Source organism: Brassica oleracea, chromosome C1, assembly GCF_000695525.1.
Source record: "Brassica oleracea var. oleracea cultivar TO1000 chromosome C1, BOL, whole genome shotgun sequence".
NCBI lineage: Eukaryota > Viridiplantae > Streptophyta > Magnoliopsida > Brassicales > Brassicaceae > Brassica > Brassica oleracea.
Window position 1 is genome coordinate 123,108 of NC_027748.1, and position 22,716 is coordinate 145,823.

Below are 22,716 nucleotides of genomic sequence, written 5' to 3' on the forward strand. Positions count from 1 at the left end.
CCCCCGGCCATCGGCGGGGGAAGAACCCGGTGGTTAACGCCCAGGAACGTTTTATTATCCTTCAGTTTATTCTTAAAGGGGGAACAATTTGAAAAGTTGGTGGACTTTACATAGGTTTTTTACCAGAACCAGTAAAAGTTGATGGGATCTGAAGGGTGTCTGCTCCGGAACTGTTGGGTAAAGACCTTCAGCGGGAAAAGTGCATGGGAGAGAAATTTTCTGATTTAGATGAAAACTTTAAGGAGGGCTTGTTTACTGCGACTTTTTTTCTCCTTGTCTACATATTTGTCCACTTTAGTTAGAGTGTACATTATGGGATGCTAGTTTGTGATTACTTAGAATCTAATTACCGAGGATAGAGTATTTAAAGATGACCAACAAAAAATATCATAAACTAGAGGTAATAAATCAAATGCATGCTTTCAACTCTACATGCTTAGCCAAATATATTAATGGAAAACATATAATATGTACTTAATTGTGGTACATATTTACATACCTATTCGTACATAATTATAAAGTATAGTTACCACATTGATATTTTCCCTATTTATGACAATAGCTAATGAAAGAGAGTGAGAGGAGGGACCATGGTGTCTTGGGGAGGACCAACAATGAAATTAAATCGCAATGGGTTTGGATCCCACACTGTCACATGCGTTTCTATATCCCTCCTGCTTTTCTTCTGCTCCTTAAAAATAAAACTGTATATATCTACAGTTATATATTAAATTATTAATATCAATATAATAATCATAGTTCTCTATAATATGCAAGTGACTTGCTATTGGAATAAACATACTAATATTTAAAACATCTAATTACCCTCATCGCCGTTCTTTAAATAATCAGCTCAAAAATCATATTAGTTTTTATTTATAATAAATTCGTAGTTTCCATTTTCTTATACTCGATATGATAATTCCTTCATACAGTTAGCTGGCTGCTGATTTTTCGTTCGAAATGTATAATTATATTTTGGAAGAGTCTTACAAGATGGCACTAACCAAATTTTAGATTACTGATAATAATTTGATTATATATTAGTATTAAATCAAGATGATATAATGTAAGAACTTTAAAAATAATAGTAATATTGCTTTAACATCCTATCCTCATCCTCCTCCATAAATAACCCCTTTTCGCAACCTATCTCTCATCAAACACTTCCCCTTTCTCCTCCAAATTGTCTCCTCACTCCCTCATCTCATCAAGAAGTCAAACACTAGCTAAAACTAAAACAATGGCGGTAAAGAGATCTTCGAAGGTAACACAAACAGCAATGTTAAAGCAAATCCTCAAGAGGTGCTCGAGCTTAGGTAAGAAACAATGCTACGACGAGGAAGGCCTCTCTCTTGACGTACCAAAGGGACATTTTCCTGTTTACGTAGGCGAAAAGCGTATGAGGTACATCGTACCAATCACCTTCTTGTCTCATCCCGAATTTCTGATCCTTCTTCAACAAGCAGAGGAAGAGTTCGGTTTCCACCACGACATGGGAGGACTCACCATCCCTTGTGAAGAAGTCGTTTTTCTCTCTCTAACATCCATGATCCGATAAGACGCAGAGAGAGTTTTATATTATGATCAAGACTAAGATTCTTTTCTTTTTGCCTTTGGATAATAATTTGTTATCCAAATGGTTCTTTTTTCCTTGGACTAATCAAAACCTGTAAGATCCACCTAAAAGATCATTCTCTACACGGATCATGTAAATCTCCATCGGGTTTTAATTAGTTCGTTAATTCCCCCTAATGGGGTTAGTATTCGATGGAACATGTCGATCTGTTTTTTTTTTCATTGAGCTGATAAGTGGTGGCTTGCGCTAATAGATGATTACCGCAAGTTGTATTGGCCATTTTTTTTTAGGTTTGAATCTTGTGATCGTTCGAGTTCTTTGAAACTAAGAAATGTTCAATCTTTGTATGAGTCTTTTCATTGTTTACTTTTTCACGGATGTAAGTATTTTTTTGAGATTTGTGCGAGTGGTGTATAAATTAAAGCTTCCATTCTGTTCTTTATTAAATTAATAATTACGTTTATTATATGTGGCACCTGAACATCTTAAAATGACAATATATTATCCACGATAAGTACGGAATAAATTGATCCAACCGCAACACAGAAGATCACAATTTAGACGACTCAATATTATTAAAAAAATATATTCATGAGTTTCTTGAAAAAGTTACGTACTGGAGGAAAATACAATTGTTTTTTTTCTTGAAACAAGGAAAATACAATTGCTAGAGATGAAATATCAAACCTAGAGAATAATACCACTCTTGTGCCAAAAAAAAGAAGAAGAGAAGAATACCACTCTACGCATCCTTTTTCTTCTTCTAAATTAGGTTTCTATAATCCGACTGAGTTTTTTTTTTGTCTAAAAGCATAGCACGCAGATAGATTTGAGTAAAAGCATATTTGTCTCTAGTAATTGAAGTTGGTCTTATATATAATACTAGTGTTAGTATTCATTGGAATTAACTTAATGCCTTTAAGTTTTAGCTATGATTTTTTTTTTTGAAAAATTGAATGCACTTACTTCTCTCTCTCTTTTGCTTTTCCTACGAGCCACAAGTCGAATATGATAGCAACTACTCTTCTTAATGCACATACCCTCTTTTTTTCCTACATACTTTATCTAATTAACTCCGGCCCTCTCTGAAGAGTATCTTTCCGTTCAAAGCAATTTTATGTTTGGAATAAATTGTATCCACAAACACCAATAATATCTATCCTGCCTCATCATATATACATATGTATATATAATTATTTAGTTACATATAGTTATTTAGTTGAACACAAATGATCGAACATGTTGATTGTAGCATGTACACAACAAACCGATTGATTGAAGGACAGCCATACACGAGTGGCTAAAGCCGCTAAACCGTGACTATGATCAGTATACTGGGAATTTGACTGCCGGTCATTTTAATTTCTGCTAAGTACATATTATCAGACTTAGCACTAGTAGAAAATGATTACATATAGCAGTTATTGTTTTGTTATTTTACTATAAACTGAAAACACCAAAGATAAGAACATGTGAATCCAAACAAATATATATATACATGTGCAAATAAATGATCATTTTGATAAATTTATTATAATAAGACATCACAAGCAAAAGCATATTCATCATAAAATATGTAACGAGATCGAAGATTCAACATATACAAGGACTAACCATTTTAATATATTTTCAGGAAGTGGTTAACAGCAGTGTTTGGTCAGATATGCCTTCAAATGCTAAAGAAGTAAGCAAATAGATTCCTCTCATTTCCATAAAAAGGAACACAGCCTTGGGTTGATCGAGCGAAAATATTAGATTAAAGGCCAACATGGCCTTAAATAGAAAGAGATAAATATAAGAAGAAACACAATTTCTCTATCATATGATGATCTATTGTTCTAACTTTGAAGATTCTTGGATCTAAGAATTTTTGGACTAAATTCAAAACAAGTGTCTAGGTTTCTTCATCAATACATATAGAACCCAGGCTTGTAGACAGTGATGAATTGATTACCGATAAGGAAAACCATTCACGAAGTAAAATGTATATCCAAAGTATTAAACGCAGAGATGAGGAGAAGAAGCCAACAGGCATGGATCCCAACTGGATGAGTATATTACAAAAAAAGAACAATCTCTAAATATTGTCCCTTACCACTACCGTACGAAGTAACTCTCTGTAGGAAAATTCTTGGAAGCTGCATTTGTCACATATCATCTTCTATTTTAGAGTATTTTTATAATTTATTTTATATAATTATTATTCTAATAATTTATGATTAATGATTGACAAAAAAAAAGAAACTTTTGAAACAAATATTAATATAATTTTATTGAAATCATATCTTAATAGAACATTTATGATATATTAAATATAAACGTACTATTGCTCAAACCACATCGTGGTGGTCTAGTGATTTCCATTAGAGGAGAAGTTGTCATGTTGGTCCAGGTCAGGGATCGTCTCCCTTCTAGTGCGAAATTATTAGCACCATATGCGGCCACGCGGATATGGACTCATGCTTATGACCCATTTGAATACCGGGAGATGATTCATCTGTGGGTTGCACCTCTCACCCAAGAGTTAGCTCTGTGTCTTTAATATACTCGGATTTAACCCTTTTGTTTTAAAAAAAAAATACTATTGCTCACAAATTTTAAATATTTTTGGCTGAAAGTACCAAACTTATAATGTTATATGGAATAATAAACCAAATATAGAATCCCACACATATATTTTTTTCAAAGAAATCTAGCTACTTATATTTATATATGTTATTATAATAGTTTGTCAATTGAAGGGATTGTGGAATCACGCACATAATTAAAATTGGTTTTATCTCGCATAGGAAAACATGACAATAGAAAGAAAAAAAAGAGTAGCCTTTTCAAGTTATCTAAGGAAGTTAGTTAGGCTGATATAGCTCAAAGTACGACTCTCTCTCTTATCTCTAAAAATCTTTTAGAGAGAGAGTCGGTGTCGTGTTCTTGTCGCCGACGGTTTCTGGCGGCTTGTTCTCCCGTTCATCAGGAACTGACTCCGGTATACAGCGGTCTCCTTGAAGCTGTATAGTCGGCTTTTAACTCTGGTGGCTCGCGTTCATCTCGGCAGAGCTATCTGGCTTTTGGCTCCGGTGGTGCTTTTGTGGTGGCGTCGCTGGCTTCTTCCGGGTTATACCGGATCTGTTTGGACTTCGCCTCTTGCTATCCCTTGTTTCAATCGCTCTTTTTTCTTCGTTGATGATGGATCGATTGATGACGATTGATCTTTTATAAGAAGTGTAGTTCTGTTTGGTGCTTTGGCTTTGATTTCTGGTAGTTGGGTTCATTAGATTCGCTTTTGGTTTCGGTTGATTGATGTTCTCTAGTGGACGGAACTCCGGTGGCGAAGGCTTAAGCGCTAGGGTTAAAGGTCTTCATTTTCCATTAATGTTGTCGGCGGTTTCTTTCGACGGAATCCTATTTCCGGTGTGTCCAGTGGATTTTCGGTAAGTCATCCGGTGACGACTTACTAGTCGGTGGTGACATATGCTTTGCTGTCCAACACGCGTCTTCTCTTTTCAGCAGGTCCTACACGTGTTTGGTGGGTCAATCCGATCACCCTTCTTAAGCTTTTCTTTTTCTCTTAGCCTTGGCTGTTTGTTGTTTTTGTTTTGGGCTTCGTCCCTTATGGGCTTCGTCCCATTAATAATATACTTCAGGACGACAAAAAAAAAAAAAGAGTAAATAAATAAAACCTTAATTTTTCTGGTTTTCGATAATGACTCTAACTAATGTATGAACTCGATAAGGATATAAAACATCTATATTCTCTCAACGTAACCGACAATTAACACTCACAACTTTATAAATAGTTTCCATCAAATTCAGTCAAAGCCTTACTACACAAGCTCTTTGATTCAAAACTAGGCTATAGCTCATTAGAGTTCATCATCCATGGCCTTCTCTGTGGAAATCTCGTCTATATTCCCGTTCTCTCTATCCGCAAAACCTAAGAAAGCTTCGCAGGATACCCTAAACCCATGCTTTACCAAACCCTGCCTTAGGCCCCAAGTTTCGAAAACCCTAAGTTTCTCCGTTTCATGCAGAAGAAGCACACTTGCCCCTGTTTTCTCGTCGATGATAACAGCACAAGTGGCCAACGAAGACGACGGAGAGGACAAGCTTCACGAAGAATGTGGAGTAGTCGGAATCCACGGTGACCCTGAAGCTTCCCGTCTCTCTTACTTGGCTCTTCACGCGCTGCAACACCGTGGCCAAGAAGGAGCAGGAATCGTAACCGTTAATCACAAGGGTCTCGAATCGATAACAGGCGTCGGATTAGTGTCGGAAGTGTTCACGGAGTCGAAACTAAACACTCTTCCTGGCGATATAGCGATAGGACATGTCCGGTACTCAACCTCCGGAGCCTCGATGCTCAAGAATGTTCAGCCTTTCATCGCTACCTGCAAACTCGGATCCTTGGCAGTAGCGCACAATGGTAATTTCTTGAATTACAAGCAACTCAAGAGAAAGCTTGAGGAGAACGGTTCCATCTTCATCGCAAGTTCTGATACCGAGCTGGTGCTTCACCTGATCGCCAAATCTAAGGCCAAGACGTTCCTTCTGAGGATCATCGACGCTTGCGAGAAGCTTCGAGGTGCTTTCTCGATGGTTTTCGTCTTTGAAGACAAGCTTGTCGCCGTCCGAGACCCGTTCGGGTTCAGACCACTTGTGATGGGCAGAAGAAGCAACGGTGCAGTTGTTTTCGCCTCAGAGACTTGCGCTTTGGACCTTATCGATGCGAGGTACGAACGTGAAGTGTGTCCGGGGGAAATAGTGGTCGTCGATAGAGGAGATGTAGGGGAAAGCTCTATGTTCATGGTCTCTCACCCTGAACCGAAGCAATGTGTGTTCGAGCACGGTTACTTCTCACAGCCCAACTCAATTGTCTTTGGACGTTCAGTGTATGAAACACGCCGCATGTACGGTGAGATATTAGCCACGGTGGCACCTGTAGAATGTGATGTCGTCATCGCAGTGCCGGACTCGGGGACAGTTGCTGCTCTTGGATACGCAGCCAAAGCTGGAGTTCCGTTTCAGATCGGTCTCCTGAGGTCGCACTATGCTAAACGCACTTTCATAGAGCCAACTCAGAAGATCCGTGATTTTGCAGTGAAGGCAAAGCTGTCTCCTGTCCGGTCAGTCCTTGAAGGGAAGAGGGTGGTTGTGGTGGATGACTCTATTGTCCGAGGAACCACGAGTTTGAAGATAGTTCGGATGCTAAGAGACGCTGGAGCCAAACAAGTTCACATGAGAATTGCATTGCCGCCGATGATTGCGTCCTGTTACTACGGAGTGGACACTCCTAGGAGCCAAGAGCTGATCTCTAGTAAGATGAGCGTTGAGAAGATAAGGAAGCATATTAACTGCGATACTCTGGCGTTTCTACCATTAGATAGCTTGAAACAAGTCTATGGACCAGTCGAGTCACGCAGCTATTGCTACGCCTGCTTTACCGGCAAGTATCCAGTGACCGAAACAGAGACTGAGGAGAACAATGCCGAGAGAGAGAGAGAACTCAACGCTCTCTAAATTATTTATAATCACTTTGTTCTCTATCTGCTTCAGTTTTTTTTTTTCCCATTTAAAACTGGGGGTGTATAGTTTTTAATTATGAGATTATGGTTTTAGAAAAAGGCAATAATAGTACATTGTTCTCGAATTGCTGTCTACACTAAAAAAAAAAAAACTATTGAATAGAAATTTGCTCATCACAGTTTCAGACGTGTTTATGGATGAAGATTGAGCTTACATAAAATGTGGAGTTGGAATTAGCCATTTTCAGCTCGGTCATACGCGTTGGATTTGTGCTTGGGTGCAAACGTGAAGCCTTCCGGAACCTTTCCAAGCAGCAATTCCGATATACGAACCTGCATGTTTGTGACAATTAAATCAAACTTTGAGTTCCTTCATATATAGTCCAACGTAATACAGCTGAATGAACAAGTAAAATTACGCACCCAGTCACCCGCAGATTCAGACATCATGAGAGTCTCGAGATCATCACGACCAAAGTAAGAAGGCGGACGCCAGTTGATTTGCTGCGGGATCACATCCAGCAGACCTACAGGTATGTACCTAAACGTGTAGCTTAGCCACTCCAGCAAGAAATGCCTAGTTGTCTCAACTCCTGTTGTAATAAAAAAGGTTTTAAATAACAGCAGAAAGAGCTTAATAATGCGCAAAACCAGTAAAAAGTATCTTCGATTCCATGCTTATTACCTTTTGTGTCGGATCCCCAATGTTGAAGACCAAAACGCACAAAGTCCTTTAAGATGTTAAGTCTTTCCCCGGAGGTAATATCCCAGTGTCGTTGCTCTTTGATTTCAGTAAATATCCAAGGCTGCACAAGTTTAAGAAAAAAACATTGAGATATACTACTAGAGAAGGCTTAATAGTAAGGTCATATACACAACCTTGATCAGTGCTCCGCGAGCAATCATGCAGCTAGACAACTCAGGACAGTCAGACTTGTGTTTGTTCCAGTCTAAAAAAGAGTAGACATCTCCATTTCCTATAACTTGTAGGTTAGAGGAAGCGTTTTTGGTACACTTGTATATATAGTCCCAATCCGCAGACTTGCTATAACGTTGTTGTCTTGACCTCCCATGAATCGTCACTGCAGTGGCTCCCCAATCCCCAATATCTGAAATTAATGAGTCTATCCGGTTCTTACCCTCAAAAAATGCAGTTCGTACCTGGCACCCAAAACGGAGAGGGCAAGTAAAGAGAGGTTAACACACCAATACATCTTGCAATTAATAGGTTACGATATATGCTTAGGGTAGTTACCTTGATAGTGATAGGTGTTTCAACAATGGAAGAAGAGACCTCCACGATGTTCTTCATTCGTAATGGTTTGTTGAGAAGAGCTGAACCAGCACTTTTGTTCACAACCATATCTATCGGGCAGCCCATGTTGATGTCTATGAAATCAACCGTGCATTCTCGATCTATAAGCTCAACCGCACGAGACACCGTGTCTGGAAAAGAACCGCAAATCTGAACACCAAACAGATCTTCCGATGAATGCCTTCTAAGCAGAGCCCATTCCGAAGCTTGGCCCTATAGTTTCAGATTTTCACATTTATTACAAAAATAACAACACTGTTTTTATCACAAGTAATCTTAGTGGGCTAACCTGCAAAAGATTTGTACACATGGCCATCTCACCACAAGTCACATCAGCTCCCAATACTTTGCAAAGTCTTCTGAAGGGAAGATTGCCCACAGTTGTTAGGGGTGCAAGGTACAACTTATCCCTAAAATCAATAAGCTTTTTCTTTTCGCGAGGGTGCGATTTTAGGCTCCCATCAGTTTCAACAACTTTGATGCTATCCTCCTCATCCTCTATCTTGGCTTTTGAAGTAGAATGCCCCTTCTTTTCCGTTTCATCGTCCACATCCATCACCCCTGTATCAATACAGTTAAATGGAACATCAGGATGTTGTCTTGTCCCAGACCCTTCTTTGTGCGAGCGAACTCTTTTTCTTTAATACACATAGCTATGATGATATTATTTAAAGACTTAAAAAAACTATGCAACCATCTGAGATAATCTAGAACACGTAATTTGGGCATTGTGAAAATCCTATTTTATGAAAATTAAAGAAGAAAGTCTAACCATCATTAATGTCTCCAAGTTTAGAAGTCTCGTTGTTGTCGTCAGATTTGGCCTTTTTCATGGGACGAACTTGTTCAGTTTCTAATGGTCCATGAACATCAACATCTTCAGTTGCTTGACTGCCATTAGCACCATTCAGAGGTTTTTCTGCGTCATTCTCTTGAGCAGCATTGCTTTTTTTGGCATGTCCCTAGAAATTGTATGGAAATAATGAGACAAAAAGCCCAAGAGAAATAATAATCATGTCGCATGCTAAAAGATATGGGAGTGAACAGCAGCATAAGAGATGTCAAAGAAACACAAGACAAGAAGCATGGTAGTCCGTAAAACTTAATTACCATAAGGCCAAGGGATTTAAGTTTGGCATCTGCCTTGACAAAGGTCATGTTATTTTTCCATAAAAGCCTCTGTGTCTCTTTGTTAAAAAAATTAAACTCGGAGTTCTTCTGCTCCCCATCAGAATTTCCACCAGAGATAGCTTTGTGAGTGCCAAAGAATCTGCATGATAAACCATATTGACACTTCATCCCAGAGGCCACAAATGGGCACTGCCCATCTATATCATCTGGTTTCTGCATTTACAAATAAATATTATTATTTCTCAATATCAACCAAGCTAGTTTCGATCAAATGGAACAAAAAAAAAGAAGAGTACCTGAGCTTTGAAGGCTTCAATGTCATGATTAAAGCGGCATTTCTCTTTATACTGACACGAATCAACGTCTTCTGTTTTCGAAACCTGCGGACACAGGTTTATCGCACACTTCTGCAAAAAAAAAGAAAAATGGCATCATTATATCCTAATAAGCTTGAAAAAAAATATGGATGAACTGACGACGTACCTCCCGGCGTTCCCTTTTGAGCTGTCGCTTCGATTTCTTCTCCTGGACTAAGCTCGGATGAGGCGCCTTCACGTCACTTTGCTTTAGGGAACGGCTTGGAGGAGGAGGACATAGGAACTCCTTTTTAATAGGAGCCATCGAACGCTCTATAAGCTCTTCCGAAGTCGCTTCATACACACTGAATTGCTTCGTCGGCTTTGCATTTCCTTCAACACTCGTCTCCGCCGCGACCTCAGCTACTACATCGGACATAGCTCCCTCGTCGCCGAAAAGATTACACACAGAGATGAATACAGTGATAATGTTTTTAGGGTTTTAGATATTTCTACGGACGAGAGATATAAGACCCAGCCCGTTAACTACAGTTTCCCCAAGAGATTTAAATTCACGAAATGCTTTTATTAGGCCTAAAATGAGGCCCGGCCTGTTAACTGCAGTTCTTACAGCAGAGAAAAAATAATAATCAGAGGAGAATACCAAACTAACAAAAGCACAAAACAAACAGACAATCTCTGTCTCAACCTCAATCTCTTGACCCTCCCGCCATTACAACCAAATTATATCTACCATGATCTGACGTAAAACTGGATTTCATCTGTAATATACATAATTCAACACACTGCACATAGATAAAAATAAATATATACTGTTTGCCTAGTTGATATGCAACTCCAATCCTTTGATCCAGCCAACACCCGGTCTACTCTATCCATTTTGCTGACACGGTACCATTCAGCTTCTGCTGAGACTGTGGCTCCTGTCTTAACTGGCTGATGTTGAGTTGCTGGGATATGGTGATGTCCAGACTGAGCAAGATGAGAACAGGGGGAACGATTAGAGACAAGCCGTAGTAGATGATCCGTTAGGGTGCGGTATGGCTCTTGCCGTTAAATGTCAGGTCAGATACATCAGAAGAGCGGAGAGAATGAAGAACTGGTTAAAACCCATTTGAGATTTGAAGAAATTGTAAAACAAAATATGACAATCATTATTCACTAGACTGTTTTATTAATTACATAATAAACACAGAGACCAACCCAAAACCATTTGCATTAACTAGAACTATGGACAATAAAAATAAAATAAGAATGGAACTAAACAAGCTTCATTCGACCTCTGAACCTAAAATGTTAAAACGAAAAAGAGAGAGAGATAGAAAAAAAACAGAGAAAACATACTTTGCCTACATGATCGTGATGTAGCGATTGGTGCCGTGCCTAGCCCAATAATCCTTGAGATCAACGGGAGAGGAGAGGTCGTGGCCTTGCCCAGCTAAACGGCTAAGTAGCCTGGAGAAGACGTTTCCGCTCATTTTCCTACCGCCCACTCGAGAATGCCGCTTGTTTGGCATCTGCGGAAGAGGATACAGAGACAAAGTGGTAGTGCAGCATGATGATTGCCACCCGCCGTTTCCCCATTTGTAACAGTGACGAGCAGTACCAGTACAAGTGCACATGGGCACTGGCATTGTCGTCTCATCGAAGGTGACAAGGTTTAAGCCGACAACGTTACTGTCCCAATCTTTTCTGCATTTCTTTCCAGGAGAAGCAACATGATGGTTCAGATCTTCGCCTACTCTCTTTCCCTTTGACCTTGTTTCCGGTTTGCGCTTTTTTTTTCTTTTACTTGGCGCAGCTTCATGTGGAATAGTTGACAATGGGGAAGGGTTGGATAAGTGGGAGGAACCGAGCTTTGCACGTGACAAAATGTAGTTAAGATTGTGTTCACGGAACTGAAGAGCACTTAAGGCACTGTCCCTCTCCAGTATAGCATTATCTCTTAGAGAGAGAGCTTTGTCGCGTTGGTCAAGTGCTTCGTCCCGAGCGGCTAATGCTTCCTGCTTGGCAGCCAGGGCGTCGTCTCTTTCCTTGAGGGCAGCGTCTCTCTCGGCAAGGATGGACATGATCTTCTGATTCATGACCAGAGCATTATGTTGGTCCTCCTTTGTCTGATGATGATTAGGCATCGTATTCCACTGTTAGAAAAAAAAAAAAAAAACAATTCCCGATTAGCTTTCCAGCCAAAGTAGTAAAAAAGAATCATATAAAAAAAATGCTTACGACAGAGTGTGTTCCTTCTTTGTAGTAATCGGGGTTGTAACGCCCATCGCTCTCCATCCTCTGAATTCAAAACCAGTAAAAGCAAAATCAAGTATTTGATATATAATAACAAAGCAGCACAGCAGAAATGGTCTTTGAATACGGTTCTAATGAATGAATGAATGAATGAAGGGATGGTGGAGCTCACAATTTTTTACTACTTGTTGGATAAGCAAGCAAGCAATCAATCAATCCTGAATCTAAGCTTTGTATATTTGAGATCATCCAATCCCCCCCCCCACTGCTCCAATACAATTTTCCCATAACCACCCCCATAAAGAAAAACAGTATGACATCCCAAGTAAGACTCTCTACATCAACCCAAAATCCAAACGATTAGCGTTAGATAACTGCAAAAATAAGAGTATCTGAAAGATATATAACCATCAAACAGTTTCAATTTCAAGTTGAGAGAGCTCCCATAATAATCCAAATTCGAAAAAAAAAAAAATAATAATAATTCAAAATTGAGAAACGAAAGGTGAAATATATTCGGATTAAGGTATATATGTGTAAGATTATTATAACAAAATGATCGGTAGCCTTACGGATATGGAAGGAGAAACAAGCGAAGGGAATAGAGAGCAAAGATCTCGGGAGGGGGAGAAGAGCCAAAGGAAGGAGAAGGAGAAGGAGGTTAGTATCGTCTATCTACAACATTATCTTCGAAAACGTGGGCCGGAGGGAGCCCAAATAATTAAGCCCATATTCACGTGTGTGTGTGTGTGTGCGCTTTGCTGCCTGCTGTTGTCTGTCATTAGATATCTCTCTATCTCTCCACTTCATTGTGATTCAATCTGAGAGGAGGGAAGGGGAGATCGAGAATCGTTGGAAATGTCAACGTTCAGTGGAGATGAGACAGCACCTTTCTTCGGCTTCCTTGGCGCTGCCGCAGCCCTCGTCTTCTCCTGTATATTCCATTTTCACTGGTCGCTCTTTTTTTTTTCTTCTTCTGAATTTTTGAGATGCTAACGACCTGCATTTGATTTGACCTTTAGCCAACCTCTTCTCAACTGAATCACACATTCTTGAACAGCAGCTTTAGAATCTGAGATTTTTCTATTGTTTTTGTTTAATTTATTATTGTTGGCAAATTTGGTGACTGCTTCTAATTGCACAAGTAGAGATTTACTTTGTTACCATCAAGTTAACGTACTTGCTTTCCATCCAAGGCCAGAATGTCGATACAATTGTCATATCTAATAGAATACACTCTTTGACTACTAGGCATGGGAGCTGCATATGGGACCGCCAAGAGTGGTGTCGGAGTGGCATCTATGGGTGTTATGAGACCAGAGTTGGTGATGAAGTCTATTGTCCCCGTTGTTATGGCTGGTGTCTTGGGTATCTATGGTTTGATCATTGCCGTTATCATCAGTACCGGTATTAACCCCAAGGCTAAATCTTACTACCTCTTTGACGGATATGCACATCTCTCTTCTGGTCTAGCTTGTGGCCTTGCTGGTCTTTCTGCTGGAATGGCCATTGGTATCGTTGGCGATGCTGGTGTCAGGTTATCTAATCAATTCATGGCCTCTCTCTCTCTCTCGTTTAGCTTTTCTCATTTTGTAATATATCCCATCCCCCTCGTTTGATAAGCAACTTTTCCTTTTTTTTTTTTTTTTTGATGGCAGGGCCAATGCTCAGCAGCCAAAGCTGTTCGTTGGAATGATCCTTATCCTCATTTTTGCTGAAGCTCTAGCTCTATACGGTCTCATCGTCGGGATCATCTTGTCCTCCCGAGCTGGTCAGTCCAGAGCCGAATGAGGAGGAAGAGCTTGTCTTCTTCTTCTTCTTCTGCGTCATAATCATTCTTTCTTTTGCTGGTCTCTTCATCCGCCCAGATCTTCTTATATTATTTTATCAGGTTAGTTGAGACACAGCAGTGGTTCCGCTACTCTGCTCTGCTTCATACTCTTGTTGTTCGTTTTCACCCTTTGTGTGAACCTTGTACGACTGATTTTTCTTTTTCTCTTCCCAGCAAGATGCTACTGTCTGTGAGAGACACCCCATCTATTATTCTATGTTTTGTTATCTGTCCAAGGAAAACTCTATTTGATCTTTGTTTATCAAACCTATGCTGCTTTATTTGAATTATTCTGGGAATTGGAAGTGTTGTCTTCATATGTTATTTGTTGAGAGAACTGATCACATATACACATGATACACACAAATTTTTCATATTATGTAATTAGTTTTTCCAAAACAGAAGCTTGACTGTAAATTTGCTCAACAGATACAAATAAAAACACTGATTGAAAAATATATGTTTTACACACAACGTTGGCTCCGAAGAAAAGACGCAAAGAAGATACATATACACACTGTTACAAGAACAGATGGTTAGAAAAGCGTAGGGATGCTTTTTCTCCAGCTACGCGATCTCTGAGCTGTCAAGAAGGAAGGAGGGGTGAAGGCCAGACCAAACATCTCCTTCATGGCTCTCCCTTGCTCAGCGAACCTCACAAGCTTCGCTACAACATCTGCGCTTTCCACAACCTGACTCATGTCCTTGGGATTGCTCCACAGCTCGTTCACGAGTTGTAAACGCCTGCGTTTGGAGTTGACAGCAATCCCAAACTTGTGATAGATTCTTCTCCTCTCTTCTCCTGAAAACCTTTTCCCCACGAGCTTGCTCAGCATCATTCTCTCCCCGTGAAGCGCCTTCCGGCTTTTGCCAACGCCACAAAACAAAAGAGTAAATACAAATGCCAAACGCTTAATAAAAACACCAAAAAGAAGTATCCAACCTTGAAGCCAGTGTTAAGGTTTCTCCTCCTTCCAAAGTTTGGTTTCCCTGAGAGAAGCGAGCTTTCATAAACAAAAGTCTTCTTAGCTCCACCCCAATGTAGATTGAATCAGCCTCATCATCTCCTTTGAAGAGCAAGTAGAAGTATGTTCTATGCGCCAAAGAGACGTTACAGGTTTGCCATAGCTCAACAATCTCTCGCCGCTGTCTCTCAAATTCCATGTCCATAATGACCAGACCAATATCCCTCCCCATTTTACCAGAATCGTCATCAGTAATCGACACCTGATTGAAAGTAAGTTGTAATCTACGAAGAAGAGAACCCACTAGTATATATATATATATAAGCTCACCTGGCCTTGACGCTTAGCCATCTCCTTAAGACCATCAACGAAAGTCCGGATGCTAGTAATACCTCCCTCTTCTCCCAAGGGGGTTCTGCTGCTCTGAGTCTCAGTGGAATCGCTCCCGCAAGAAGACAGCGAATCATTCCTTGACACACTAGAACCCAACTCTAAACCAGAAAACACAATCTTCTTGTTCTTGTGACTCTCTTCTTCTGGTCTTCCTGTCCCTAGGTTTTCAGGTGGAGTGCTCGTGCCTGGCGCGGTCTCTCTGCGGTTCCAGCTTCTCAACCTCACGTTTTGGCCTACACTAGCGTCCTCACTAGGGCCTAAAATGTTCTTAGGTTCTGCTCTTTTTTCGTCTTTGTGGTTGACTGTAGCTGATTCCTCAATCTCAATGCATTGAACTTCTCTGCAATATTCTTCTGATGGATCTTCTGAACGCGTAGGCAGCTCTTCATCATCATCATCCTCAGAGTGAGATGAAGCTCTTGTTATTGACATCCCATCTGATATGAAGTTCCTCTCTAAATCGATCACGCCTGATGTCTGTGACACTGAACCATCCTCCCACTTGTCTATGTGCTGCGGAGTTCCACACTTCAACAGAAGCAAAAATAAAGTGAATTATTTGTTGCATAAAGTGAAATTGTGGGAGGAGCCAGAAAAATAAATACCTTTGAGGCCTCATCGAGTTCAACCATTCTCATGATATCTTCAAGCCGGGATTGAGCAAGATCTCTCTCTTCTCTCAACTCTGCCATCTCCTTTTCCATCTGCATTCAACATTACACCTTAGTTTAGCATTAACCCAACCTGAAAAGGAGATCTATCAAAAGCACAAACCTTTTGTATATGAAGATTCTTCTTCCTCACCGTCATGGCACAATCACATTTAGAGGCAGGCGTGGCAGGGGTTCTCAGCTCGGTCTCGAGCCTCGCAAGCTCACGCTGTAGTTGCTTCAGCAGGGCCTTGTCTGACATAACGACGTTGATCCGGGCCTTTGTGGTAACTTCCTTTGCACAGCAAGCAAACAAGAGAGTGTTCCTCGTTAGCTCGACGTGACTCCTCGCTGGGCTCAGAGTGCAGATGATGGCGGTTCTTGAATTACCCCCCAAGCATGGCTGTAGAATTCGTGTGAGCTTGGAGTCTCTAAAGTTGATGTGCCCTTGCCTTCCCTTACTACATAGATCACTCAGTGGTTAGACAATCTAAGTCAAGTTAATCTACTTCAGCATGCGTAAGACAGCAACTTATATAAGGATGTATTGTTTACAAACCTAAGTTTACGGATCACTGTTCCAAGAGTAAGCAAACTTCGGTTGATATGGCAGCCTTCCTTGAGTCTCGCACCAGCTGACATCGCCGGTGATGCACGCTCGCTTCCCGCCAGATCTATGAAGTTCTGCACGTTAAGGAAGAATAATGAACACGGTTGTTAGAGAAACATAACACCCCAGGATCCAACAGAAAGAAAGGGTTGTTGGTGAGAGCATACCACACTTGCCATGAGGGTGGTGGAGTTTTCTTTGTCTAAGAACTCACGAGCAGAGCTTTCAACCGTCTAGAATATTAGCAATACAGTTGAGGTCCAAGTTAAGAAAGAAAGAATCTTTGGTATTTAAATCCAGTGACAGATTGATAAGAGTTTAACCAGTTTGATAATCTGATGAGATCTGGAACTTCTCTCATTTAATGAGGTTTCACCAATCTTACGTTGTGCTGCCAAAATTATAGAGACATGTAAGTTTACTTTTGAGACAACATTAATCTGAATAACAATCTGATTTTCAGACCAATATTATCATGTGGCCACTTCATAGTAATGCAAAGTGATTTTTGACTCTTTTGGGGTTTTTACCTTCACAGACAGATAGAAGGTCCTTGAGATGGTTCCAGTCTCGCAGAGTTTCCTCTGTGGCTTTTTCAACCACTGTCCCTTTCTGGTAAGAACCAAGAAAAGAAAGATTCAGACAAAATTTACAAAACTAAAAAAGCGCTCAGTAAAGAAATTTGACATTAATTTTTTTACCTCAGGATCGTCTCGTAGCCTAAGGGATGTACCATCGGAGCTAAGCAAATCTCGGATGGCCTCATTGTAGATCTCTATAGCTGAAAATTTAACGGAAAATGCTCTTTCTTCATGCTACAGACAGCATCCAGATTTAATTAGTATTGGGTGCAATAGAACAAACAAAAAAAAAGGAGGGTTGATATTATATTGGGAAGAAGGGTGAACCTGAAAAATGTAGTCAAAAATGTCAGCGACAGCAAACTCAGTAATAGCAGACATGGTGTAAGTCTTTCCGCTACTCGTCTGGCCATACGCAAAAATACTACCTGTCAAAACGGTTAAGAGTAAATTTGAAGAAGTGAGCATATATGGGTTTCATTCCATTGATCACCCAACAAAAATAAAGGAAGATTAGGTACAATTGATTCCTTTGACAACAGAGAGAGCGATGTCCTTGGTTCCATTCTCGTAAACATGTCTGGTGGGACATTCACCTCCGTATACTCTATCTGTCACCACACCACAAAAAGGAAATGGGAATCTGAGTCTGACATACAGTACAAGATGAAAGGGTGAGATATATAAACGTAGTTGTCTAGAATATCAAGGCCAAAGTAGAGGTTGAGTTCATATAAAAGGCTGGTGCCTACTGGTAAAATATCTATCTGTCATCTTAAACATGGACTATAAAAATAAGTTCATATCCAGTGATGCTGGTGAATCTCATTATTATGATGAAATGTGGGATGCTTTTCATAATCAGGAGGGCTACTACCTATTTCGTTGGAAAATCTTATATATATATAGAAGAGGGAGGGATGAAGAGCAGTATAAGCTCTATAGTTACCAAAAGAATAAGCAGAAGGAAAGTTGGAGGATTGGCGCAAGGTGTTTCTTCTGTACAAGATGGTGGTATCATTGAGACATTCCCAATCCTCCGTAGGTTCGTTAGCGGCAATCTCTTTCTGGTTAGGGGGCCTCAATCTAACCAGAACCAGTATCTTCTCTTCTCGGGCGTCTGTCTTTTCCATATCTTCTTTTGGTGTTTTCTGCTTCAACAAGTCAGCTACCATAAACATGAAACATGCCAGTATAAAAGGAAAAGCATTTTGCTCTGCTGAAAGAAAGAAAGAGAGAGAGAGCATTCAGTGAACCAAAACACACGAAATAAAAGAGAAGACGATGGTTGTTGTTGTTATAATTAAATAAACACAAGGCAGTTTAGTTTAGTTAAGAAGGTGGCCAACCTCAACTGAAGAAAGAAAAGAGATAACCGACTACTATCTATCTGTAATGGCCACCCACTACGCTTTGAAAGACTTAAGTAACGGTTTACCAATCTAAACATTGTTAAAGTATTCTAGACATTGAAAAGTGACTTGATTTTTATAATATTCTAGCTAGTGACAAGCAAAGAAAAAAAAAGAGAATGACTTTTGAGTTTAGTATTCATATATAATATATAAGTCTCCTTCATCATCAGTAGAGAGACGACATTGTCAGACAGAAATGCGCGTTTTTAAGGTATATGAGAGAGATAGATTCGAGTTTAGTTTAACAAACAAAACAATAAAAATAGCAGAGGGTAAAGTGAGAGTTGTCTTCTTCTTACAGAAACGAAGAAGAAGAAGAAACAAGAATGTGAGGGAGGTTGATTCTTCGAATAAAAATGAAAACTTGGTGTGAGAGAGAGACACAAAAAAAAAAAAAAAATATATATATATATATATATTTATTTAGCAGCCAGCCCAGTCCACTCTCTGCTAGATTTGGTTCTTCTTCTTCTTCAGTTTGCATTTCCAAATAATCGGTTACAAAAGTCATCAATTAACAAACGTTTTTCGTCTTTTTCTTACATGTCTCATTGACACGTGGCGGTCCACGATTGGTTTTTTTTTTTTTTAATCTGATAAAAAATATATATATATTTAATATATGATGCCCAATATCTTCTTTCCGTCATCATAATACTACTTTTTATGCTCTCTGTTTATTATTAGTCCTTTATTATGACATGCATGCAGTGCCGGACCAATCTTTTATATTGCCCCAATCAAAATTTAAAACTATACCCTCATACATGTTTTATCAAAATCACAAAACAGTATAAAAAAATAATTTAAATTTTCATTAAAAAAATCAAATTTCATAATATGTTCATAAAAAACATTGATATAAAAACACTTATTGCTGAAATATAGATCTTCTTGCATTTTTCCCTGCAAAATCATCCATTAAACTCCTATAGTCAAGTTTTTCGACCATAACAGTCTCAATTGTTATGTTTCTATTTTAGAATTAGGGTTTTAACTATTATCTAAAATATAAATTTATAAATATATTTAAAAAGTTTGACAAATATTATTATAACTAAATATGCTCAATAGATAATATTTTAACAAAATAATCTACAGATTTTCTTTTTATGTATATACTAATAATTTTTTTTTAAATATACCTCACTAATTTGGATGCCCTAATCTTTGGCTTGGGTGGCTTCCCCTCAAGGCAGGCTCTGCATGCATGTGGAATTATATAGATTAACGTATAGAGTTACGAATAATAATGTTCTGAGACCAACGTGAGCGTCCAAGTGGTCCGGATGTTAAACATAACCATCTATAGAGATAACTTCATCAATATATATATATATATATAAATATCAGAAAAGAAAAACTTATTAAAAGGAGTAGCTAATGCAAATTAACCAGACAAAATAAAATGTTTTTGACATATTTATAAGGACAGCCCAACTCAAATACAGATGCAATCAAAACATAATCTGCCTTCGTCTCCAATTTCACAGCATCATTAATTATTCTCTTCAATAGGTGTAGCCTTTGACGAACATACCCTCCTTAGCCTCTTCAGACTCACCTTCTCCTGTGTATTTTCCAAGCTGAGCCAACGAATTGGCCTTGGCTCTACCCAATAGAGTGGTCTGAGCTGCGTTCACGTTCTCAGCTCTGCCTCCCCATGTTTTCAAACATGTGTTCTGCAGGGCACGTGCGTATGAGAAGGAAACATGCCACGGGTTTGGTGCTTGGTTCATCGCGTTCAGATTCAACGTTGCCTCCAACTCGGACTGTCCTCCGGACAAGAACTGCAAAACCAAAACAAAAAAACTTTACTTCCACCTCAAGCAACCAAGATCTAGGGTTCTCATCATAAGCAATTTTCATCAAATCAAGCAATATTTTGATTTTTATAGATATTTTTATACTATGTGAAGTGAAGAGAGAGGAATAGAGCTTGCCATGATTCCGGGGACGGCCGGAGGGATTCTGTTGCGGAGGAGTTTAAGGGTGTAGGAGGCAACTTGTTCAGGAGTAGCTCTGTCTTTAGACTCGGCTCCGGGAGTCACCATGCTCGGCTTCAGGAGGATACCTTTGTACAAGATGTTGATATTTTAACACAACTTGATAATATAAGATAAGCAGCTCCATATACTTAGCTAGTAATACCTTCAAACATGACATTGTTCTGAGCAAGGTAAAAGAAAACCTCAGCCCAAACCTTCTCTGCTACTTCGTAAGTCCTGTCAATGTCGTGTTCTCCGTCCAACAAGATCTCTGGCTCCACTATTGGAACCAATCCACTGTCCTGAAAAGACAAAAAAAAAAATCACAATCTGCGTGTGAAATAATAGCTTTAAAAGAATCCGAGTTGACCTGTTGCTTGAAAGAGAAAGCAAATGTGTTTTACCTGTGAAATGGCAGCGTATCGAGCAAGCCCCCAAGCAGCTTCTTTAACAGCTAGAGCAGACGGACCGTTGGGAATGCTCACCACAGTACGCCTAATCAACCATCAACACAAAAGTCAAACAAAAAAAAAACTCAGCCGAGAGGAAACATTTTGGATAGGAGCAGAGGGTACTATACCATTTGGCGAAACGAGCACCCTGTTGATAGTAAGCAGCGGTTCGGGAGGATAGACCATCGAGCCCTTGGCACCATGACTCATTGTTAGATCCAACAAGTGGGACCAAACCCTACTTCCATAAATAGATACAACTCGCTTAGCTTCCTCTAATCAAGCACCACGTTAGGTACATATATAAAAAATAAGCATGCACTTTAATTAGTCATACCTTGTCGACTTTGATACCGGGGACGATGTTCTGCTCGACGAGGACGTCGACCATTTTCTTGCCTTCGGTGGTAGACTGATACAGAGTCTCCTCGAACAAGATTGCACCGGAGATGTACTGTCCGAGTCCTGGTGCAGAGACCAGCAATGTCCTGTATGCTTGACGGTTTGCCTCAGTGTTCTCTAGCCCTATCGAGTCCAAACGCTTCCCGCATGTCGCGTTCGACTCGTCCATCGCCAAGATTCCTCGTCCAGGAGACGCAATTGTTTTCTGCTCCCAACACCAAAAAAAAACATAATTATTATCATATTGTATTTTTATTGTAATTCGAGTTATTTTATACTAACTTTTATCTATGAATATGAACTTTTATATTAACAAACCTGAACTAAAATCAATTCCAACTAGTGAAAAAAATGGTTGTGAAAATAAAGAAAAGTTAAGACTACGAATTAAAAAAAAAATTGAAAACTGAACATAATTAATTTTGGTAGGCATTCCAATTCAAAAGATCAAAAGAATAAAAGAAGTAAAAAACCTTTATGTATCATGCAGATAAGACACGTGACAAAGAAGAGGATATGTGTGGGTGGGAGTACTAACCGCTGTCTTGACAAGCTCATCCGCGTAGGATGAAGCGGCACGGACGGCAAGGGAGGTGGCGCGGTTACGTAGGACGGCGGCGGCGGAAGATGGCTGACGGAAGAGAACGCTTTGTCCCTTGACCCACTCCGATTTGTCCAATACAGGAGATGCCTTGAGGAGTGAGGTTGATGCCATCTTTTGTTAAATTTTATCTCTTTCTCTTCTCTCTGCCTTACTTTGGTTTATTTGAGAGACACACAGTGGCTTATGATGACACACACACCACCACCACCTTATCTCTGAGGACGAGGAGCAACCTCACTCTCTCTCTTTTGGATTTATATATCTTAATCAGATCAGTTATTTGAGGTTCTTGTGGCCTTGCCAATTACACTCCGCCACGTGGAACGTAATCTTGTATCACTCACAATTCAAGAAAAATACCACATGGAATCGTCTATGCATGCCATGCCCATTATTTACATGTTTGCTTCTTTTCTTTTCTTTTTTTTGTAAAATGTTTGCTTCTTTTCTTCATTTTTTTTTTTTGCTTATACGGGAAATAATTGAACAAGTACCCAAAAAGGCAAACATTCGTTCATGACATGATATACAGCGTTACAAAAAAAAGAATATATTTTTTATGCTGTTAAAAAAACCCTCTAAAATTAATAAGTAGCTCCGTGTGGACCATAATATTATGTACTTAATGTATTTACATGTTATCATGATGTTGAGCTCAAAGACAAACGCATCATATCAATTACAATTAGTGGCAACAGCTTATATCCTCTAGACTATATTTGC

At 39.5% G+C, this 22,716-nt stretch overlaps 7 protein-coding genes across 9 annotated transcripts; 3 read left to right on the forward strand and 4 right to left on the reverse strand.

Annotated features, from left to right (window-relative positions):
• Nucleotides 1–1,137: 1,137 nt before the first annotated feature.
• Nucleotides 1,138–2,009, forward strand: LOC106342031 (auxin-induced protein 15A-like). Its single transcript, XM_013780811.1, has one exon. The coding sequence runs from the start codon at nt 1,244–1,246 to the stop codon at nt 1,559–1,561; it is 318 nt and encodes a 105-aa protein (XP_013636265.1). The 5' UTR covers nt 1,138–1,243; the 3' UTR covers nt 1,562–2,009.
• A 3,408-nt stretch (nt 2,010–5,417) lies between these two features.
• LOC106317510 (amidophosphoribosyltransferase 3, chloroplastic) lies at nt 5,418–7,093 on the forward strand. Its single transcript, XM_013755321.1, has one exon. The coding sequence runs from the start codon at nt 5,456–5,458 to the stop codon at nt 7,091–7,093; it is 1,638 nt and encodes a 545-aa protein (XP_013610775.1). The 5' UTR covers nt 5,418–5,455.
• Nucleotides 7,094–7,162: 69 nt separating this feature from the next.
• On the reverse strand, nt 7,163–10,334 carry LOC106317520 (tRNA-dihydrouridine(47) synthase [NAD(P)(+)]-like). Its single transcript, XM_013755329.1, has 10 exons — nt 10,028–10,334; nt 9,841–9,951; nt 9,524–9,757; nt 9,186–9,375; nt 8,703–8,974; nt 8,354–8,626; nt 7,978–8,259; nt 7,784–7,904; nt 7,522–7,691; nt 7,163–7,431 (listed from the first exon to the last, which is right to left on the reverse strand). The coding sequence occupies exons 1-10, from the start codon at nt 10,277–10,279 to the stop codon at nt 7,333–7,335; spliced, it is 2,004 nt and encodes a 667-aa protein (XP_013610783.1). The 5' UTR covers nt 10,280–10,334; the 3' UTR covers nt 7,163–7,332.
• Nucleotides 10,335–10,487: 153 nt separating this feature from the next.
• Nucleotides 10,488–12,753, reverse strand: LOC106298159 (protein BASIC PENTACYSTEINE5-like). Of its 3 annotated transcripts, XM_013734417.1 has the most exons (5): nt 12,675–12,747; nt 12,275–12,437; nt 12,088–12,147; nt 11,206–12,002; nt 10,488–10,960 (listed from the first exon to the last, which is right to left on the reverse strand). In XM_013734417.1, the coding sequence occupies exons 3-4, from the start codon at nt 12,142–12,144 to the stop codon at nt 11,211–11,213; spliced, it is 849 nt and encodes a 282-aa protein (XP_013589871.1). In that variant the 5' UTR covers nt 12,145–12,147; nt 12,275–12,437; nt 12,675–12,747; the 3' UTR covers nt 10,488–10,960; nt 11,206–11,210. The 3 variants fall into 3 exon arrangements, with proteins under 3 accessions (XP_013589871.1, XP_013589798.1, XP_013589721.1); XM_013734344.1 differs by lacking the exon at nt 12,275–12,437 and having other exon boundaries at nt 10,488–10,833; nt 12,675–12,753; XM_013734267.1 differs by lacking the exon at nt 12,275–12,437 and having other exon boundaries at nt 12,675–12,753.
• A 116-nt stretch (nt 12,754–12,869) lies between these two features.
• On the forward strand, nt 12,870–14,223 carry LOC106314884 (V-type proton ATPase subunit c1). The gene is made up of 3 exons (XM_013752694.1): nt 12,870–13,036; nt 13,354–13,639; nt 13,761–14,223. The coding sequence occupies exons 1-3, from the start codon at nt 12,961–12,963 to the stop codon at nt 13,891–13,893; spliced, it is 495 nt and encodes a 164-aa protein (XP_013608148.1). The 5' UTR covers nt 12,870–12,960; the 3' UTR covers nt 13,894–14,223.
• LOC106314877 (kinesin-like protein NACK1) lies at nt 14,053–18,470 on the reverse strand. The gene is made up of 13 exons (XM_013752686.1): nt 18,082–18,470; nt 17,654–17,743; nt 17,460–17,560; nt 17,253–17,366; nt 17,082–17,163; nt 16,875–16,942; nt 16,719–16,784; nt 16,501–16,625; nt 16,066–16,402; nt 15,897–15,995; nt 15,229–15,819; nt 14,877–15,160; nt 14,053–14,797 (listed from the first exon to the last, which is right to left on the reverse strand). Exons 1-13 carry the CDS (start codon nt 18,377–18,379, stop codon nt 14,470–14,472), a joined length of 2,583 nt encoding a protein of 860 aa, XP_013608140.1. The 5' UTR covers nt 18,380–18,470; the 3' UTR covers nt 14,053–14,469.
• A 1,392-nt stretch (nt 18,471–19,862) lies between these two features.
• Nucleotides 19,863–22,220, reverse strand: LOC106312318 (probable fructose-bisphosphate aldolase 2, chloroplastic). Its single transcript, XM_013749798.1, has 7 exons — nt 21,928–22,220; nt 21,325–21,594; nt 21,116–21,225; nt 20,940–21,030; nt 20,699–20,837; nt 20,491–20,621; nt 19,863–20,337 (listed from the first exon to the last, which is right to left on the reverse strand). The coding sequence occupies exons 1-7, from the start codon at nt 22,102–22,104 to the stop codon at nt 20,059–20,061; spliced, it is 1,197 nt and encodes a 398-aa protein (XP_013605252.1). The 5' UTR covers nt 22,105–22,220; the 3' UTR covers nt 19,863–20,058.
• Between the last annotated feature and the right edge of the window lie 496 nt (nt 22,221–22,716).

Excerpts from the sequence above, each read along its gene's own strand:
- LOC106314884 (XM_013752694.1), top strand. The coding sequence starts at position 12,961 with ATGTCAACGTTCAGTGGAGATGAGACAGCACCTTTCTTCGGCTTCCTT. Across the intron at positions 13,037-13,353 it reads CGCAGCCCTCGTCTTCTCCT|GCATGGGAGCTGCATATGGG; the intron begins GTATATTCCATT and ends TTTGACTACTAG. Across the intron at positions 13,640-13,760 it reads GTTGGCGATGCTGGTGTCAG|GGCCAATGCTCAGCAGCCAA; the intron begins GTTATCTAATCA and ends TTTTGATGGCAG.
- LOC106317520 (XM_013755329.1), bottom strand. The coding sequence starts at position 10,279 with ATGTCCGATGTAGTAGCTGAGGTCGCGGCGGAGACGAGTGTTGAAGGA. Across the intron at positions 9,952-10,027 it reads TCAAAAGGGAACGCCGGGAG|AAGTGTGCGATAAACCTGTG; the intron begins GTACGTCGTCAG and ends TTTTTTTTGCAG. Across the intron at positions 9,758-9,840 it reads TTGAAGCCTTCAAAGCTCAG|AAACCAGATGATATAGATGG; the intron begins GTACTCTTCTTT and ends TTGTAAATGCAG.
- LOC106314877 (XM_013752686.1), bottom strand. The coding sequence starts at position 18,379 with ATGCTCTCTCTCTCTTTCTTTCTTTCAGCAGAGCAAAATGCTTTTCCT. Across the intron at positions 16,943-17,081 it reads CCTTCTATCTGTCTGTGAAG|CACAACGTAAGATTGGTGAA; the intron begins GTAAAAACCCCA and ends TAATTTTGGCAG. Across the intron at positions 14,798-14,876 it reads ACCTTAACACTGGCTTCAAG|CCGGAAGGCGCTTCACGGGG; the intron begins GTTGGATACTTC and ends CGTTGGCAAAAG.
- LOC106298159 (XM_013734344.1), bottom strand. The coding sequence starts at position 12,144 with ATGGAGAGCGATGGGCGTTACAACCCCGATTACTACAAAGAAGGAACA. Across the intron at positions 12,003-12,087 it reads AAGAAGGAACACACTCTGTC|TGGAATACGATGCCTAATCA; the intron begins GTAAGCATTTTT and ends TTTTTCTAACAG.
- LOC106342031 (XM_013780811.1), top strand. The coding sequence starts at position 1,244 with ATGGCGGTAAAGAGATCTTCGAAGGTAACACAAACAGCAATGTTAAAG.
- LOC106317510 (XM_013755321.1), top strand. The coding sequence starts at position 5,456 with ATGGCCTTCTCTGTGGAAATCTCGTCTATATTCCCGTTCTCTCTATCC.
- LOC106312318 (XM_013749798.1), bottom strand. The coding sequence starts at position 22,104 with ATGGCATCAACCTCACTCCTCAAGGCATCTCCTGTATTGGACAAATCG. Across the intron at positions 21,226-21,324 it reads CCGGTATCAAAGTCGACAAG|GGTTTGGTCCCACTTGTTGG; the intron begins GTATGACTAATT and ends TTATGGAAGTAG. Across the intron at positions 20,622-20,698 it reads GAACAATGTCATGTTTGAAG|GTATCCTCCTGAAGCCGAGC; the intron begins GTATTACTAGCT and ends TCTTGTACAAAG.